The following is an 18,090-nucleotide window of genomic DNA, read 5'->3' as shown; positions in this document are numbered from 1 at the left end:
ATAAAACATAGACAGAGTCTTGACCTTAGTCTACAGTCTTTTAGGGGAGGCAGATAGGTAAATAAGTAAGTTATCATCAATTTGATAAGTGCTATAGCAGAAAAATAAAGTACCATATAAGGACAGAGGAGGTGATAAGAAATCCTGCCTGAAGATGTCAGAGAAGATCTATTGGAAAGAAAAAATAAGGGAAGAGAGTGGTATTCCAAAGAAAATGACACAAAATAAAAAGGTGCAAAGGTAAAAAAGTGTGGCATCTTCTAAGATGGACATATACTTTGATGTACTAAGTGCAGGTTGTGCAAGGGTGTGTAGCTACTGACTAGCTGCAAAGAAGTCAGGTACTGGACCCTAAAGGCCAGGGGTACATGTGAAAGGGTTTGGATTTCAAGAAAGAGTGACTTGACCACATGTTGCATTTTAAAAAAACTACTCAGAAATCTGTAAGGAGAAATTAGAGTCTGAGACTAGATATGGAGAAATTGTTTAGGAGGAAAAACGATAAAGTTTAAAATAAAAATGAAAGTAAGATGGGATATGAGTGATACTAAGAAGTCAGAAATAACAAAACTTAATAACTAACTAATGGAGACTGTGAACAAAGGAGAGGAATGAATCTAAAATGACCTCCTGGTCTGTGCCTCAGGCAAAATGGTTATTGTGTCATTAGTCAAATGTGGAATAAGGGGAAAGGAGACAACATAAAGTTTTGGAAAATGTTTGGTTCTTTTCACAGTTAACAGGATTCAAATTTAAACAACCATGAGGTACAATCTTGCATTAATTAAAACAGAGTAAATTGATAAAAGTAATACTCATTGTTGTAGAGTATTGGGAAAAAGATACACTAATACATTGTTGCCCTTCAACCTGGTGAAACTGTTCTGAAAAGAAATTTGGCAACAAATACAAGAGCCATAAAAATTATTATATACAGTACTTTGACCCAGAAACCCAGCTTTTTGGAATATAGCCCAAGGCTGTAATTCAAAAGAAATTTTTTAAAAACCTATTTGTATAAAGATGTTTACAGCTGTGCTATATATTACAGACAAAAACCAGAAACAGCCCAAATGCCCAGCAGTGAGGGAATGCTTAGCCAGAATTCAGTATATTAATGCAATGGAATATTTTACTGGTATTAAGAATGACAAATACGAGAACTATGTAGAAATAAGGAAGGGGCAATATAAAGCAATGGGCAAAAAATGCAGAATTCAAAATGATGCATATACAATGATCACAACTACGTAAAATTATAGCTGTATAACCAGGAGGATTGGAAAAACTACAGAGCTGGTAATTTAGAGTGCTGACATTTTTGTTATTGTTGGTTGAGTCACTGGGAATGTTTATGTGTTTAAAGTTATATGTTTATGTGTTTAAAATTTATGTGTTTAACGTTATATATGTATATTTAGTACATATACATTAAGAAAGGTAAATACCCATTTTTTCTGGCACATAAAAGAAAAAAATGTTCATCAATACCTTTCCTTCTTGCCCTATGTAATTTTTTCTAGTCTCTTGAGTGTTATTAGTTTTCGGATGTATGGGGAAGTAGGCCTCACCACTTGTCACCACACCACCCAGTCACATGATCATTTCTTTCATCTGTTGCCAACTATTGTGTCCAAGTTCTTGACTTATTCACAACAAACTAGCATCTACGTGCCCAAAATTACACCATGTACACAAACTGGGATGCCTTAACTATACCTTATATACTGGGTAGAAGTGTCTCCTCAGTATGACTTTTTAATCTCTGACATAGAAAAATATTTGTTTCTTACTTTCGGTTACCATGGTATAATTGTCCCTCCATTTAATGAAGGCCAATTCCTCTGGATTCCATTTCTTCTAGCCTTAAAGAACTTCTCATTTTGGTTATATCCTTGATCTCTTGTATCATCTATCTCTTCTTCTCTCCTGGATAAGTCTCAAAATACAAATCTGTTCTGCTGTCTCCCACATTCAATTAAAGGGGAAAAAATGCCATTATCGTCCTTGACCCCAAATCTCCCTTCATTTTTCTACTTTCCTTCACAGTAAGAATTCTCCTAAGAGTTGTCCACATTATTGTTTCCAATTTCTCACCCTTCATTCACTCTTCAAACTATTGTGATCTGACTTCTGTTCCACCACTCCGCTGAACTATATTTCTCAAGGTCACCTACAACCTACATGTTGCCAAGTTCAATGGCACTTTTCTGTCTTCCTATTACTTGACCTCCTGGACTTCTAGCAGCACTCCCTCCTTATTTAAAACTTTCTTTTCTTGGTTCCTACACCTCAATCTCTCCCTTTCCTCTTACCTCTAAGGCTATCCTTCTTTTCTCACATCTCTAAATGTGATAGTTCCTCTGGGCTCTCTCCTAAGTCTCCGTCTCTTTTCTTTCCATATTCTAACAGATCTCTTATATTCCCATGGATGGCCTTAAATCCCATTTGCATGATAATGACCACTAAAATTAATATCTCTAGCAGAGACCTTGATCCCTTGACTCATATTCAAGGATATACTTGACATCTCCATTTAGATTCAAGCACAATAAACATAACATGAAACCTAAAGTCATGATTTTTTTTCCCCAGAACCAGTTATTCCCCCTATCTTCCCATCTTCGTAAATGATAATAAATCCACCCAGTAACTTACACATCCCTGTGTCACATCACCATACACTTATCCAATATATCAAGTCCTGTGGTTTCTACCTCCAACAATATATTCCACTGCCACAACGCAATTCAGGTTCCCGTCATTATGTGCACTCCTACAACAGCCTTCTCACCAATTTCTCTGCCTCCTCTCCAATCCATTTTCCATAGAGGAGACACAGCATACTTTTTGTATAATAAGTCAAATTTTTTCTCTCCCTAGCTTAAAAACATTCAGTATTTGTCTCACTGCACTTAGAAGAAATTCTAAGCACTTCACTATGCCTGTAAGTCCCTATATAATATGACTCCTAATTACTTCTCTAGCTATACCTTTCTTTAGCCAATCTGGCCCTTTTTTCATCCTTAGGGCCTTTGCACATACTTATCTTTCTTCCAAGAACACTGATACTGTTTACTTCTCATTTTGTCTAGTTAACACCTTACTCATTCTTCAGATTACACTTTATTTATTTTTAATGAATTTTTAAAAATTGAAGTATAGTTGATTTACAATATTACATTATTGCTGGTGTACAACATAGTGATTCAATATTTTTATAGATTATACTTCATTTAAAGTTATTGTAGGACTTCCTTGGTGGCGCAGTGGTTAACAATCCACCTGCCAATGCATGGGACACAGGTTCAAGCCCTGGGTTGGGAAGATCCCACATGCTGCAGAGCAACTGAGCCCGTGGGCCACAACTACTGAACCTGTTCTCAAGAGCTCGTGAGCCACAACTACTGAAGCCCAGGCGCCTAGAGCCCATGCTCTGCAACAAGAGAAGCCACCGCAATGAGAAGCCAGAGCACTGCAACCAAGATTAGCCCCCGCTCGCTGCAACTAGAGAAAGCCCACACGCAGCAACAAAGACCCAACACAGCCAAAAATAAATACATTAATTAATTAAAAAAAATACAACCCTAGACTGTCAAAACTGAAAAAATTTTTTAAAAGTTATTGTAAAATATTGACTATATTTCTCATGCTGTACAATATATCCTTGTAGCTTTTTTATTTTATACATAGTAGTTTGTTTGTACCTCCTAATCTCCTACCCTTATCTTGCCCCTTCCCCCTTCTTTCTCCCTGACTGGTAACCACTAGTTTGTTCTCTGTACCTGTGACTCTGTTTTTTATATTCATTCATTTTTTTTATTTTTTATTTTCCACATGTAAGTAATAACGTACTGTATTTGTCTCTCTCTGTTTGGCTTATTTCACTAATCGTAGTACCCCTCGGGTCTATCCATGTTGCTGTGAACGGCAAAATTCATTCTTTTTTATGGATGAGTAATATTCCATTCCACATTTTTATCCATTCATCTGTTGATGGACACTTAGGTTTCTTTCATATCTTGGCTATTGTAAATAATGCTGCTATGAATATTGGAGTGCATATATCTTTTTGAATTAGTGTTTTCATTTTCTTCAGATATATACCCACAAGTGGGATTGCTGGATCATATGGTAGCTCTATTTTTAGCTTTTTGAGGAATCTCCATACTGTTTTCCAAAGTGGCTGCACCAACTTACATTCCCACCAACAGTCTACTAGGGTTCCCTTTTCTCCACACCCTCTCCAGCATTTATTGTTTCTAGATTTTTTGATGCTGGCCATTCTGACAGGTGTGAGGTGATGTCTCATTGTGGTTTTGACTTGCATTTCTCTGATGATTAGCAATGTTGAGTATCTTTTCATGTGCTTGTTCTTCTAAGTGTGACTCCTTTAGGGAACCCTTCCAACCACCTAACTTAGTCAAATCCCAGCACTTACAGTCATTCATAGTACCATGTACCTCTCCTTGGTACTGTTTTAGTCTTAAGATAAGTTGATTATTGTCTATGTCTCCCCTACCATATTATATACTCCATGAGGGCAGAGAAAGTATCTATTTTTGTTTATTTTTACATTCCCAGTTCCTAACATAGTACTTGGAACATAGCAATTATTCAACAAGTATTTGCAGAATGAATGAATGATTGATACAGGGTCACGCTACTGAGAAGACTGTCAGTCCCATGAAAATATATTAATCAAATCATTAAAGAAAAGGTATAATCTAAAAGAATAACTATGTGGACTTAAGTGATAGTTATTTGTCTTTGCTTGATTGTGTATTATGAACTATGAAAATGTTCTACACATGTGATTCTTATCCCCTAATTAAAACATGTAAAATAAAACCAACTTCTCCATCACCATCCCCCCCATACACACACACACACACACACACACACACACACACACACACACACACACACACACAGAGTAATTTCAAAGTTCAGCAAAAGTATGCAAAGGGAAGCCCAGAGCTGCATTTGTAGGTAGGAGTCAAGGTCAGAAAATTGTTCTGCAAGAGAAAACGGAAGTTCCTACTGAGAGAGAAGGAGAGAAAAATGAAGGATGGGGAAAGGATAGGAATTAAAATAAGGGCTTGGGGATTCTTTGTAAAGACGAAAATGCCTAAAATTAAACCTCAGGCTGTTAATGTTGTTACAGTGTAAATCCTTCCGGCTTCCCAAGCCTTCAATAATGTCTGCTACGTTAATTAGCTTAGATCAAGACTAAGCTACCACAAAAGGGAAGAGAGAGGGTCATAAGAGCCATCAAGCCACAAGGGCCATTCAGGAGGTTGGCCGGAGGTTTCTTGCTACTGGAACGTATCTGTCTATACTTGTACAGCATTTATCTAACCTTACTTGGGCTGTACACTTCACTGGAAAACATCTTACTTGTCTTTGAATTTGTAGGAATAACCATACCTGTCCCAGAATATGACAGGATGCTGCACAAAAGGTGTGCCTTGGTGCATACTTTGTATGTCACATGAACTCCTGCCTCTCCCAACTTCCTTGTTCCTAGCCTCTCTGTTGTAGTTACGTATCCTCTTTGAGTCTTTGATTCAACATGTATCTTCAGTCTTCCTCATGCTATTCCCTCAGACATCCACTCCAACCCTGCATAATTGGACCCAACATGCATATATGTTCCACTTATTTAATCTGGGCCTGGCCCACCAGCAGGACTGGGGAAGAGAGCATTTAACATAGTGCTGCATCCATAACCACTGCTTAAAAAGTGATTGTTAGATTCAGTCAAAATTAAATAAATCACATGATAGCAATTCTCTAGAATACCTAATAAATCTATCTGTTAAGCTGTGCTTTAATGTACAAGCATTTGTAGTGTTTCTCAACTTTTTAACCCAGATCCACTGTCCAGGATTTTGTCAAGTTTTACCTTCCGTAAGAGGTCCCAAGAATACAGTAGATAATATTTTGCCTTTTAAAAAATATTAAGTGATGTTATGCAATGCTGTAATATTAAATGTGCTTTCTAAAACAACACATCCTTTCCAGCTGTTCTGGAGGTTGTGATATCCCTCCCAATCCCACCCTCTTCTGCTGACTGTGGAAGGCCTGGAGAGATAAGTTCTTCCACTGTTTGGTAGAGAATCCCTGATTTATGGTGGGAGATGTCACTATGAAAAAGTCTCTCTGCCCTTCTTAAGACCAGAAATAACCAGGAAAAATGCAAATACATTAATTCATTACATTTAATGAACAATGTTTTAAAAACTGCTAAATAATCTGACCTACCCATCTAGGAGGGTGATGACGTTCTTCCTGGGCCGCCCAATATTAGGGCCATACAAGCTGGCTCTGGAGTAAATCCGGATGGGTTGTAACAGGCTCTTCAGCTGGATGTAATCCTTTCCCAACTGGCTGCCATTTACTGCCCGGCCACGCATGGTCCGATAGTTATTTGGCTCTAGATTAAAAGCAGACATGCAAGTCAGAGTTGAGTAGAGTGAGGTTCTGCCAACTCTTTCCTGTCCACAGATCTCTCTGCCTTTTCTTAACACTGTAAACAAAGTAACCAAAAAGAGGGTGCAAGCTAGCTTAACTTGAGAAACTATCCCAACTAAAAAGTCAAGTGCCACTTTACCATTCTATTTATTTTCAAACTAATCTTCGCAAAAGATCAACTAATCCACAACAGAGAGACCGTACTGATTTTCAAATGATACTTTATAATAAATGGTGTACTGAGTTGAATAGTGTCCCTCAAAATTCATGTCAACCCAAAACTTTAGAATGTGACCTTATTTGGAAATAGGATCTTTGAAGAAGTAATTACTTAAGTAATTATTTATAATGAGGTCATATGGAATTAGGATGTGTTCTAAATCCAATGACTGGTGTCTTTTTAGAGAAAGCAGAGGGAGATTCAGGTACACAGACCCACAGGGAGGAAGGCCATGTATCGATGGAGGCAAAGATGGAAGGGATGCTGCGATGCCAAGGCTCGTTGGCAGCTATTAGAAGCTAGAGAGAGGAATGGAATAGATTCTCTCTTAGAGATTCCAGAAGGAATTAAACCTGGTAATGCTTTGATTTCAGACTTCCTGAACTGTGATTGAAAAATATATATATTTTTTGTTTTGTTTTTTGTTTTTTTTTTGGTACACAGGCCTCTCACTGTTGTGGCCTCTCCTGTTGTAGAGCACAGGCTCTGGACGTGCAGGCTCAGTGGCCATGGCTCACGGGCCCAGACGCTCCGCGGTATGTGGGATCTTCCCAGACCAGGGCTCGAACCAGTGTCCCCTGCATCAGCAGGCGGACTCTCAACCACTGCGCCATCAGGGAAGCCCAATATTTGTTGTTTTATACCACTGAGCTTGTCATGATAGGCCTAGGAAACTAATACAAATGGTAAGAAAAGAAAGCTTCATAAAAATGGTCCTTGTATCAAAAAGTTAGAAAAACCTTAATGTTCAATAATAGCAAAGTGGCTGAGTGAAATAACTTAGAGCAAAATCCCCTCCCCCAGTTTCTATTAACTTGGTAGTTCTAAATAGACAAGTAAAGTCCTAAAAACCAGCAGTTCCATTGCTGGAGGGGGCTAACTTGATTCGGAATGAAGCACATATCCCAGGCAAGGCCAACATCTTGGCTAGCTTCAGGTTTTGACACTGGTAGGGGCAGGAAACAGACAAGCAGACTTGCAAGAAATGTAACAGGGAGATTTGAGGAATAAGAAAGCCATTGAGGATTTTGATAAGCCCACAAATACCCCCTGTAGTCTGGAAGGCTGTGCATGCTCAGGAGGGACTGGAGAGGGCACTAGCTATCCATGCATTCCCAGATGAATGTGAAACCTAGTACACTCATAAAGGAGACATGAGAAGGCATGTCAAAAAGTAAAAGCCAAACAGACTTGTAAACTGCCTAAATTTTGAAAGTGTTCCCAAACCCACACACAGATCTACTGGCAAAGGGTGAAAGCCTTATTAGCTCAAGGTAAACACAACCTCTGATCAATCATCATCTCACTATTAAGCTATGCTGACTCAGGGGCAACCCCTAGGAAGCTGGCCTTAAAAATAAAAAAAAAATTTTTAAATAAAAAACTTAAGAGATACTAGCAGCTACATGATGCAAGACTCTATGGAACTAGTCCAGGAAGTGACTAAACAAACAAATGAACAGAAAAGAAAAAACAAAAATAACCTCTGGAATGGAGGATTTGGAATCCAGATTTGCTCCAACATATTATCTAAAACGTATAGTTTTCAACAACAAAATTACAACATGCAAAGAAATAGGAGAGTGTGACCCATAAACAAGAAAAAAATAAAGAAAGAAAGAAACTATCTCTTAGGGGACCCAAATGTTTGACTTAGCAGACAAGGACTTCAAAACTGCTAGTATAAATACGTTTACAGAACTAAAGAGAAGAATAAGAAATTAAGAGAAAGTATGATTTTATTGACTAATCAAATATAAAGAGATAGAAATTATAAAAAATTATCAGTTGGAAACTTTGGAACTGAAATGATTCTTCACATACAGAAGAACACAATGAAATTAGTAGCTGAATTTTTACCAGAAATAATGGAGGCCAGAAGAAGACAGTGGGATGATATATTCAAAATGCCGAAAAAAATGTCAACCAAGAATTCTACATGCAGCAATCTATCCTTCAAAATGGAAAGCAAAATTTAGACCTTCCCAGAAAAACAAAGGACAGAATTCATTGTGAGAAAATCTGCCTTACAAGAAATAAGAAAGAACGTCTTTTAGGGTGAAACGAAATGTCAGTAGATGGTGATTCAAAAGCGCACAAAGAAATAAAGAACACCAGTAAAGATAGTTGCACAGATCAATATAAAAGACAGTTGAAAATATTCATTACTCAGCTCTTAACTAATTTAAATGACAGCTGCATAAAACAAAACTATGAAACTGTATTTTTGGGCTTACAACATATAAAGATGTAATACTTAGAATAATAATAGCACAAAGGAGGGGGAAATGGAGTCTTATTGGAGCAGTTTCTACAGTTAACTGGAATTAAGTTAGTGTTACCCTAAAGCAGATTGTAATGAGTTAAGATGTATTATAATAAGAAACTACTAAGAAAATAAGTAAAACAAAACAAAAAGAAATTAAAACGGTACCTTAGACAATATCCCTTTTGAATGAAAAGACAGTAAAGGAGAAACAGAGGAATAAAAAAAATGAAATATATAGAAAATTGCAAGATGTCAGATGTCAGTTCAACCATATCAACAATTACATTAAATGTAAATGGATTAAAAACTCCAATTAAAAGCAGAAATTATCAGGCTAAGTAAAAAAAGATCCAACTAGAGAGACACATTTTAAAGTCAAAGACACAGAAGAGTGAAAGTTAAAAGGATTAAAAAAGATATGCCATGCAAATGGTAAACATAAAGGAGCTGGGATGACTATACTAATACAGACAAAATAGACTTTAAGACAAAAATGTTACTAGAGACAATGTGGGGCATTTTATAATGATAAAAGGGCCAATTTATCAGGAAGATATAACAGTTACAAACATATACATACCAACAACAGAACACCAAAATAAATGAAACAAAACTAATAAAACTGAAAATAAAAATAGAAAATTCAATAATAACAGAAAGAGACTTCAATACCACATTCTCAATAATGAATAGAATGACTAGAAAGAAAATCAGTAAGGATATAGAAAACTTGAGTAACATCATCAGCTAACTTTACCTGATTGAATTATCTATAGAACACTGCACCCAACACATTCTTTTCTAATGCATATAGAATATGCTTCAGGATAGACCATCTATGCTAGGCCATAAAACAAGTTTTGTATATTGAAAAGGATTAACTCATATAATGTATGTGCCCTGACCACAACAAAATTAAATTGGAATTCAACAACAGAAAGTAACTTGAGAAATCTATAAGTATTTGGAAATCAAACAAATAATCCATGAATCAAAGAATAAATCACAAGGGGAATTAGAAAATATTTTCAATGAAATGAAAATGAAACTATAATATATAAAAATGTATGGGATGACACCAAAGTCACGATCCATGAGAGAAATAATTAAGAAACTGGATTTCATTAACATTAAAAACTTCTGCTTTGCAAAAGACAATGTCAAGAGAATAGAAGACAAGCTATAGACTGGGAGAAAATACTTGCAAAATACATATCTAATAAAGGACTGCTATCTAAAATATACAAAGAACTTAAAACTTAATAAGAAAACAAACAACCTGATTAAAAAATGGGCTAAAGAACTTAACAGATACCTCACCAAAGAAGATATACAGATGACAAACAAGTATATGAAAAGATGTTCTACTTTATATGTCATCAGGGAAATGCAAATTAAAACAACAATGAAATACCACTCTATACCTATTAGAATGGCTAAAATTTGTAACACTAACAACACCAAATACAAGCTAGAATGTGGAGGAACATAACTCTCATTTATTGCTGATGGGAATGCAAAATGATATGGTTACTTTGGAAGTTTGGTGGTTTCTTACAAAACAAAACATACTCTTACCATACGATCTAGCAATCATGCTCCTTGCTTTTACCCAAAGGAGATGAAAACTTATGTCCTCACTTTGTCTGCACATGGATTTATGGCATCTGTATTCACAAGTCCCAAAACTTGGAAGCAAGCAAGATATTCTTCAGTAAGTGAATGGATAAAGAAACTGTGGTACATCCACACAATGGAATAATTTTCAGCACTCAAAAGAGATGAGCCATCAAGTTATGAAAAGACATGGAGGAAACTTAAATGTCTTTCACTAAGTGAAAGAAGCCAATCTTAAAAAGCTATATACTATATGATTCCAACTATATGATATTCTGGAAAAGGAAAAAACTATGGAGATTGTAAAAAGATCAGTGGTTGCCAAGGGTTAGGAAGAGGAGGGAGGAATGAATAGGTGGAGCATAGAGGATTTTTAGGGTAGTAAATACTCTACATGATACTATAATGATGGATACCTGTCATTATACATTTGTCCAAACCCATAGTATGTGCTCACCAAAAGTGAACCATAATGTGAACCATAAATTCTGGTTGATTATGATATATAATGTTGGTTCATCAGTTGTAACAAATGTACCTCTCTGTGAGGGATGTTGATAGTGGGGGAAGCTGTGCACATGTGGGGCAAGGGATATATGAGAAATCTCTATACCTTCTCAATTTTGCTGTGAACCTAAAACCGCTCTTTAAAAAAGTCTTTAAAAAAGTTAATTTGAGCACAAAGAGACCTAGGCATGTGGGAAGAGGGAAGGCCATGTGAGGACATAGTGAGCCAAGAAGCCAAGAAGAGAGACCACAGGGAAAAAAAAAAAAGATCTGCTGATAATTATGTGTTAGACTTCTAGCTTTTTTTTGTTGTTTAGGAAAAAGAAACCCAATGCTTACAGGGAAATTTACAGCCTTAAACTCCTACATTAGAAAAGAAGATCTCAAATCAATAATCTAAGCTTCTATCTTAAGAAAGGAAAAAAGAAGAGGGAGCTAAACCCAAAGCAAGAAGAAAAAATGAAATAATAAAAATTAGAGAAGAAACCAATGATATAAAAAATGGAGAAAAACCAATTAAAGTAAAAGTTGGTTCTTTGAAAAGATGAACAAAATTGATACAACCTTTGGCTAGACTGACCAAAAAAGAAAAAAAAAAAAGAGAGAAGACACAGATGACCAAAGTTAGGAATGAAAAGAAACATCATTAAGGATCTCATAGTAATTAAAAGGATAAGGGACTACAACCTTATGCCAATGAACAACTTTATGCCAATAAGTTACACAATGTATATGAAATGAAAAAATTTTCAAGAAAGGCACAAATTACTAAAACCAACTCAAAAAAAAATCTGAATAGGCCTATAACAACAAAAACATTTAATTAGTCATTATAATTACTTCCACAAAGGAAGCCCAGACTCAGATGAATTAATTGGTGAATTCTACCAAGTTTTTAAGGAAGAAGTAATGCACAATTCTTCATAAACTCTTCCAGAAAATTGAGGAAGAGGGAACAATTCCCAACTTATTTTATGAGGTCAATATTCCCCTGATACCAAAGTCAGACAAAGACATCACAAGAAAACTACAGATGAATATTTCTCATAAATATAGATTCAAAAATACCCAACAAAATATTTACTAACTGAAACCAGCAATATATAAAAAGTATTATAATATCATGACCAATTGGGATTTACACCAGGAATGCAAGGTTGATTTAATACCAACACCCAACTAATGTAAAATACCGTATTAACAGAATAAAAGACCAAAACCACATTATCATCGCAACAGATGCAAAAAAATCAAAACAAAACAAAACAAAAAACCATTTGACAAAATCCAACTCCCATTCCTGATAAATACTCTCAACAAACTATGAATAGAAGGGAAATTCCTCTATCTGATAAACAGTATCTAAGAAAAATCTATATACTTACCGGTGAAATACTGAATGCTTAATGGCAAAATATCATACTTAATTGAAATACTGAATGTTTTCCCCCCTAAGACTGGGAACAAGGCAAGGATGTGTGCTCTCACCATTTATATTCAACATCTGTATTAGAGGTTCTAGTCAGTGCAATCAGGAAAGGAAAATAATTTAGGCATCTAAATTAGAAAGGAAGAAGTAAAACTGTCTTTATTCTTAGACAACATATCCTGTATATGGAAAATCCTAAAGAATTCACACAGGTCGGGGAAAATAAACAAGATCTAAAAATCAAGTTCAGCAAGATAAAAGATCAATATATAAAATCAATTCTAAATACTAGCAATGCACAATACAAAAATGAAATTAAAATAATTCCATTCGTAATTGCATCAAAAAGAATAAAATACTTAGAATAAAGTTAATAAAAAAAGTGCTAAACTTGTACACTGAAGACTACAGAACATTGCTGAGAGAAATTAAAAATTAAATAAATGGGACGTAATCTATGCTCATGGATAGGAACAGTCAATATTATTGGGATGGCAATTTTCCCTAACTGATCTACAGATTCAATGTTCTCTGTTAAAATTCTAGCAGGCTTTATTGAGGAAATTTAACAAACTGACCCTAAAATGTACATGGAAATGCAAACACCTAGGAGAGCCAAAACAATTTTGAAAAGGAAGAATGGAGTTGGAGGACTCACATTTCCCAATTGCAAAACTCATTATAAAACTTGTAATCAAGACAATGTAAATAAAAACCATAGAGAATAGATTGGTGGTTACCAGAAGCAGGTGTGAGGGTGGCAAAATGGGTAAGGATGATCAAAAGATACAAACTTACCTTATAAAATAAATGTCACGGGGATGTAATGTACATCATGGTGATTATAGTTAATGATACTGTATTGTATATTTGAAAGTTGCTAACAGAGTAGATCTTAAAAGTTCTCATCACAAGATAAAAGTATTTGTAACTATGTGAGGTGATAGATATTAACTGAACCTATGGTGATCATTTTGCAATAAATACATATATCAAAAAAAAAAGATCATGGTGATCATTTTGCAATAAATACATATATCAAAAAAAAAAGACAATGTAGTCCTAGTATAGTAGTCCAAGAACAGACATACAGATCAGTGGAAAAGACTTGAGTCCAGAAATAAACCCATTTGTGGTCAACTGATTTTTGACAAAAGTGTCACGAGAATTCAGTAAGGAAAGGATAATCTTTCAAACAAACAATGCTGGGACAATTTGATAACCATATGCAAAAAGCTGAATTTAGATTCTTACTTCTCACCATACTCAAAAATTAACTCCTAATGGATCTTACACCCAAACGTAAGAGCAAAAACTACAAAGCTTTTAAAAGAAAAAATAGGAAAAATATTTTGTGATCCTGGTTTGGCAAAGATATGATACCAAAAGCACAAGGAAGAGAATAAAAAATTGATAAGCTGAACTTTATCAAAATTCAAAACATCTGAACTTCAAAAGATGCCATAAAGAAAATGATAAAATAAGCTATAGACTGGGAGAAAATATTTGCAAGTCATATGTTTGATAAAGATCTTGTATTCAGAATATATTTAAACCTCTTACAACTGAATAATATGATAACCCAATTAAAAAGGCAAAAGATTTGAGTAGACATTTCACCAAAGAAGATGTAAGAATGTCTGATAAGCACATGAAAAGATGCTCAATATCACTTGTCATTAGGGAAGTGCTAATTAAAGCCATATTAATATACTACTTCAAAACCACTAAAATGGCTATAATCAAAAAAATAGACATGAACAAGTGTTTCCAATGATGTAGAAAAACTGTAATCCTCATTCATTGTTGGGGAAAATGTAAAATGGTACAGCTACTTTGAAAAGTAGTGTGTTAGTTTGTTTAAAAATGAACTTAAATTTACCATACAAACTAGCGACTCCACTCCTCCCCCAGGTATCTTCCTAAGAGAAATGAAAGTATATACCCACACACAGACTTGTATATGAACATTTACAGCAGCATTACTTATCACAGTCAAAAAGTAGAAACAATTCAAATGTCTGTCATCTGGTGAATGGAAAAGCAAAATGCAAGATATATATGTATATATAGGTAGACAGATAGATATACATATAGATATCTCTCTATGTAGATATATATATACACACACATATATATGAATATATATATATTCATACATTGGAATACTATTCAGCAATTAAAAGGAATGAACTACTTTTACATGCTACAAAATGGATACACCTCAAAAACATGCTAAGTGAAGGAAGTCAGATGCAAAAGACTACATATTGTGTGATTCCAGTTATATGAAATGTCCACAAAAGACAAATCTATAAAGACAAAAAGCAGATTAGTGTCTCTTGGGACTGGAAATGGTTACAGAGACTGACTGAAAACTGGCATGAGGGATCTTTTTGGAGTTATGGAAATGTTCTAAAATTGGACTGTGGAGATGGTTGTACAAGTCTATAAACTTACTAAATAGCATGAGAGTACTATGTAGATGGGAGTACGTGGAGAAAGAATAGAGAAGATAAAGGTGATGAAGGTGAGAAGCAGGCATGGAAAGGGAAAGGAGAAAAGTAATCAGGTAAAGAAACAATATATGTTTTCTCATCTTCCCTTCTCTTCCTCTTTCCCCCTCTTCTCCTTCCCTAGCATCAAACTCTCTCCAACAAAAAAACAGTTCTCTAAAGCTATGGGCTATGATCTAGCCTCATAAACAATTGGAAGTGTGTCTGAACACGGTGGCTCAACCCTGTGTTTGGCCTTCACAAGACTATACCTGTTATATACACACAAACATACATAATAAAACTGTATAAATGGCTATACATAAACACGTCATACATTTATCCACACAAACACAGACTAAAAGCTTAATAAATATTGGGTTAATGAATTGATTAATAAAGCTGGGCTGCCAGAATCATCATCTCTAAGGGGCTAAGTTTTATAAGGTCATAATTTTGATTTTATGAAATTGCTCAGTAGACATCAGGTTCCAGGGAACTGATTCATATAACTAAAATCAAACAAGAATAATTGGTGAATGTATAGGTCAGGCATAGGTATAAATATATGACACTGATTCCGTAATTAATTACAGTGGCTTTTATTTGTTCTCAGAAGTGGGCAGATCAATTTGGGGAACATACCTAATTTGGGAAACAATTCATAATGTAGTGTTCAATTAGAGATGCTGCATTATCTTCAGAAAATTTTTGTTAAGGATAGCCCTCTATAGAACAAATACCATCTCTCCGGAGCAGAATTGGATTAAATTTCTTATTCTACACTTCCAAGATTTGAGTCTCAGCTTCAAAGTTCCCCCCTGCTCTTCCTTACTTTAGATTCACCAATGATTAATAGAAATGCAAATAATTACAATCATCACCTAGTATTAATCAAATATAGAGTTTACAATTTATGACAGTTAAGGAAACATTTTATATCTACAAAACATAGTTGTTAAAAATCTTGTATCAAGAAAGTCATTCTTTGACTTTGACATCCTAAACTTTCTTAATCTTCACCTCTTGATAATGGGTATATTTTGCTTTCATGGTATGTAGCACACACTATTCACTGATTTTAAAGGAGAAAAAGTTTAGATACTTTAAACTTTAAAAAAGTTTAGTCACTTTAAGTTTAGATACTCCAGAAGAAACAACCAAAGAAATATCTACTTTAGTTTTTCCAATGCCAGATTTGCTCTAGAGATAAAGTACTTGTTAACAGGATGTGGGTATATGAGAGGATGAGAGAACTGACCAGTTCTCTTGTCCCTCCCTAAATGTGTATATAATAGTTAAACTATTATGTCTGTCCAAAAAGATATGTTTACAAAAAAGAAAATGGATAAAAGATTGGAGAGACAAGTCCAAGCCAGGAGGATGATCAGATAATTTTTGAGGGGCAAGGGCCTAAATATACAACACAGAATCGTTGTGAACAGAATACAATGGATATCTTAAGGGATACGATGCTAGCACAAGAAAAACTATCAGTAGTTGTAAAATGAATTAGAAGAATCAGCAAAATAAATCTTCAAACCCTAAAAGGTGTGTTTATTTGGGCAAACTGCTTATGTGTCATATCAGAAAATAGAAATGCAATTTTTAAAATAAAAGCAAAGGGGTGGGAAAACAGACCAACTCTAGTCTTCTTGACTACAGACTCAAAAACCATCTATATCTACCTTGATAGAAATGCTCACAGGAACATTACCAGATACTTTCTACCTTATTGAATTTTTAAATTCATAAATTTGGTTATTTTTCTATCTATTGCTATCTATATCCTTATCTATTTTCTTATCTATGACTGTGCCTTTTCTCCTCCTCAAAAATGATTCTTTGTTTTTGTTAATCCTTGAAGATGGATTGATGATGATGGGAATCAAGTGTTGTGTGGCTAAGGTGACTAAACAACATTTTAAAAATGTAATTAGCTCCGTCTCTAAACTGTTTAGCATAATTTGGGGGAAGGATGGAAAGGGGCAGACTCTCAGTTATTTGGAACAGACATGTATATAGAAAGATGCCTATACTCTCCCCACCCCCACCAAACCACGTCAGTTATACCAATTAAAGATTTATTTAATTTAATAAGCTCCCAAATTCAGAGATGCCACAAACCCTGGAGGAATTATTCCCATCAGTCATTTGTAAGTAACTTTTAATTGCTTTGAGCTTATCTACAACCAGCTGAGATTCTTTTACAAACCAATTTTATTTAGAAATATTTTAGAAAGAAAACAAACGCTTTAGGCACAGCATGTATTCCCTAGCTCATCAGAGGCCCTACCACTCCTTACTGTCTTACACTGACCAGTTTTAAACATTACACCTAATTGGTCCCTCATGACAGGTATAATGCCCTGTTTGGGGAATGAATTGTTTGAATTGTTTGAAGAATATTTTGCTGTGTTTGGAGAAAAGAGCTAAGCTGGGTGGAGTCTGACACTGGAGCAGGGTAAGGTTAGGTGGGGTAGTCATGAGTAGACAACATAAAATACCAAAGAATGTCAAGGAGCACAAAATAGAAAATACGACGGGGAGGGATCAGTAAATGGCTTTGTCTACTATGTAATAATTTTGCCTCGTTCTAAGCTGATCACATCACTCTTGCTCTTGTCCTAGAACGTATGATACCTAGACTGGTTGGGAAGATGAAAAATCTCAGGCTACCCTAGTTATGCCCCCTGTAACCAAATTATCTTCAGTTCAGCTCAAGTCTCCATTTGGTAGTTAACTCTCCCCCAATTTCCCCCACTCCAGGGAAGGAAGAGAGAGCTACATTCCAGTTAATGGTTAGTGATAGGAAAAAAGACACTTGTTCTTATAAGATCCTCATCCCTTGCTACCTTAGGAGAACTTCAAATTCTAGAGTGGAGTGCATAAATACACACATGTGTTTGTGTATGTGTACACTGCCCCCCCCAGCATACACACGGTGCTCCAAACAAACATGGGTTAGCTACAGATATACATGGCCATGGACAAAAATGTTATTATCAATTTGTAACAGTAATTTTAAGAGAATTCTTGGTTGTTTTATTCTAAGGTTTACCAAAATGTCTTTTTC

The 18,090-nt window shown here is 35.2% G+C and overlaps 1 protein-coding gene across 4 annotated transcripts in view; it reads right to left on the bottom strand.

Annotated features, from left to right (window-relative positions):
• HPSE2 (heparanase 2 (inactive)) overlaps positions 1 to 18,090 on the bottom strand; it is a gene marked incomplete at its 3' end in the record, with an annotated part of 568,642 nt that overhangs the window by 242,632 nt on the left and 307,920 nt on the right. For all 4 annotated transcript variants that reach the window (XM_082854941.1, XM_082854943.1, XM_082854944.1 and 1 more), the window contains one exon: positions 6,268 to 6,439. In XM_082854941.1, the coding sequence (XP_082711067.1) occupies positions 6,268 to 6,439 (172 nt within the window). The remainder of the gene's footprint in view (positions 1 to 6,267; positions 6,440 to 18,090) is intronic.

The sequence above is a fragment of the Leucopleurus acutus genome, assembly GCF_964270905.1.
Source record: "Leucopleurus acutus genome assembly, chromosome: 14".
NCBI lineage: Eukaryota > Metazoa > Chordata > Mammalia > Artiodactyla > Delphinidae > Leucopleurus > Leucopleurus acutus.
The sequence above is the reverse complement of the archived record's forward strand: the minus strand, read 5'-3'. Positions and strand labels throughout refer to the sequence as shown.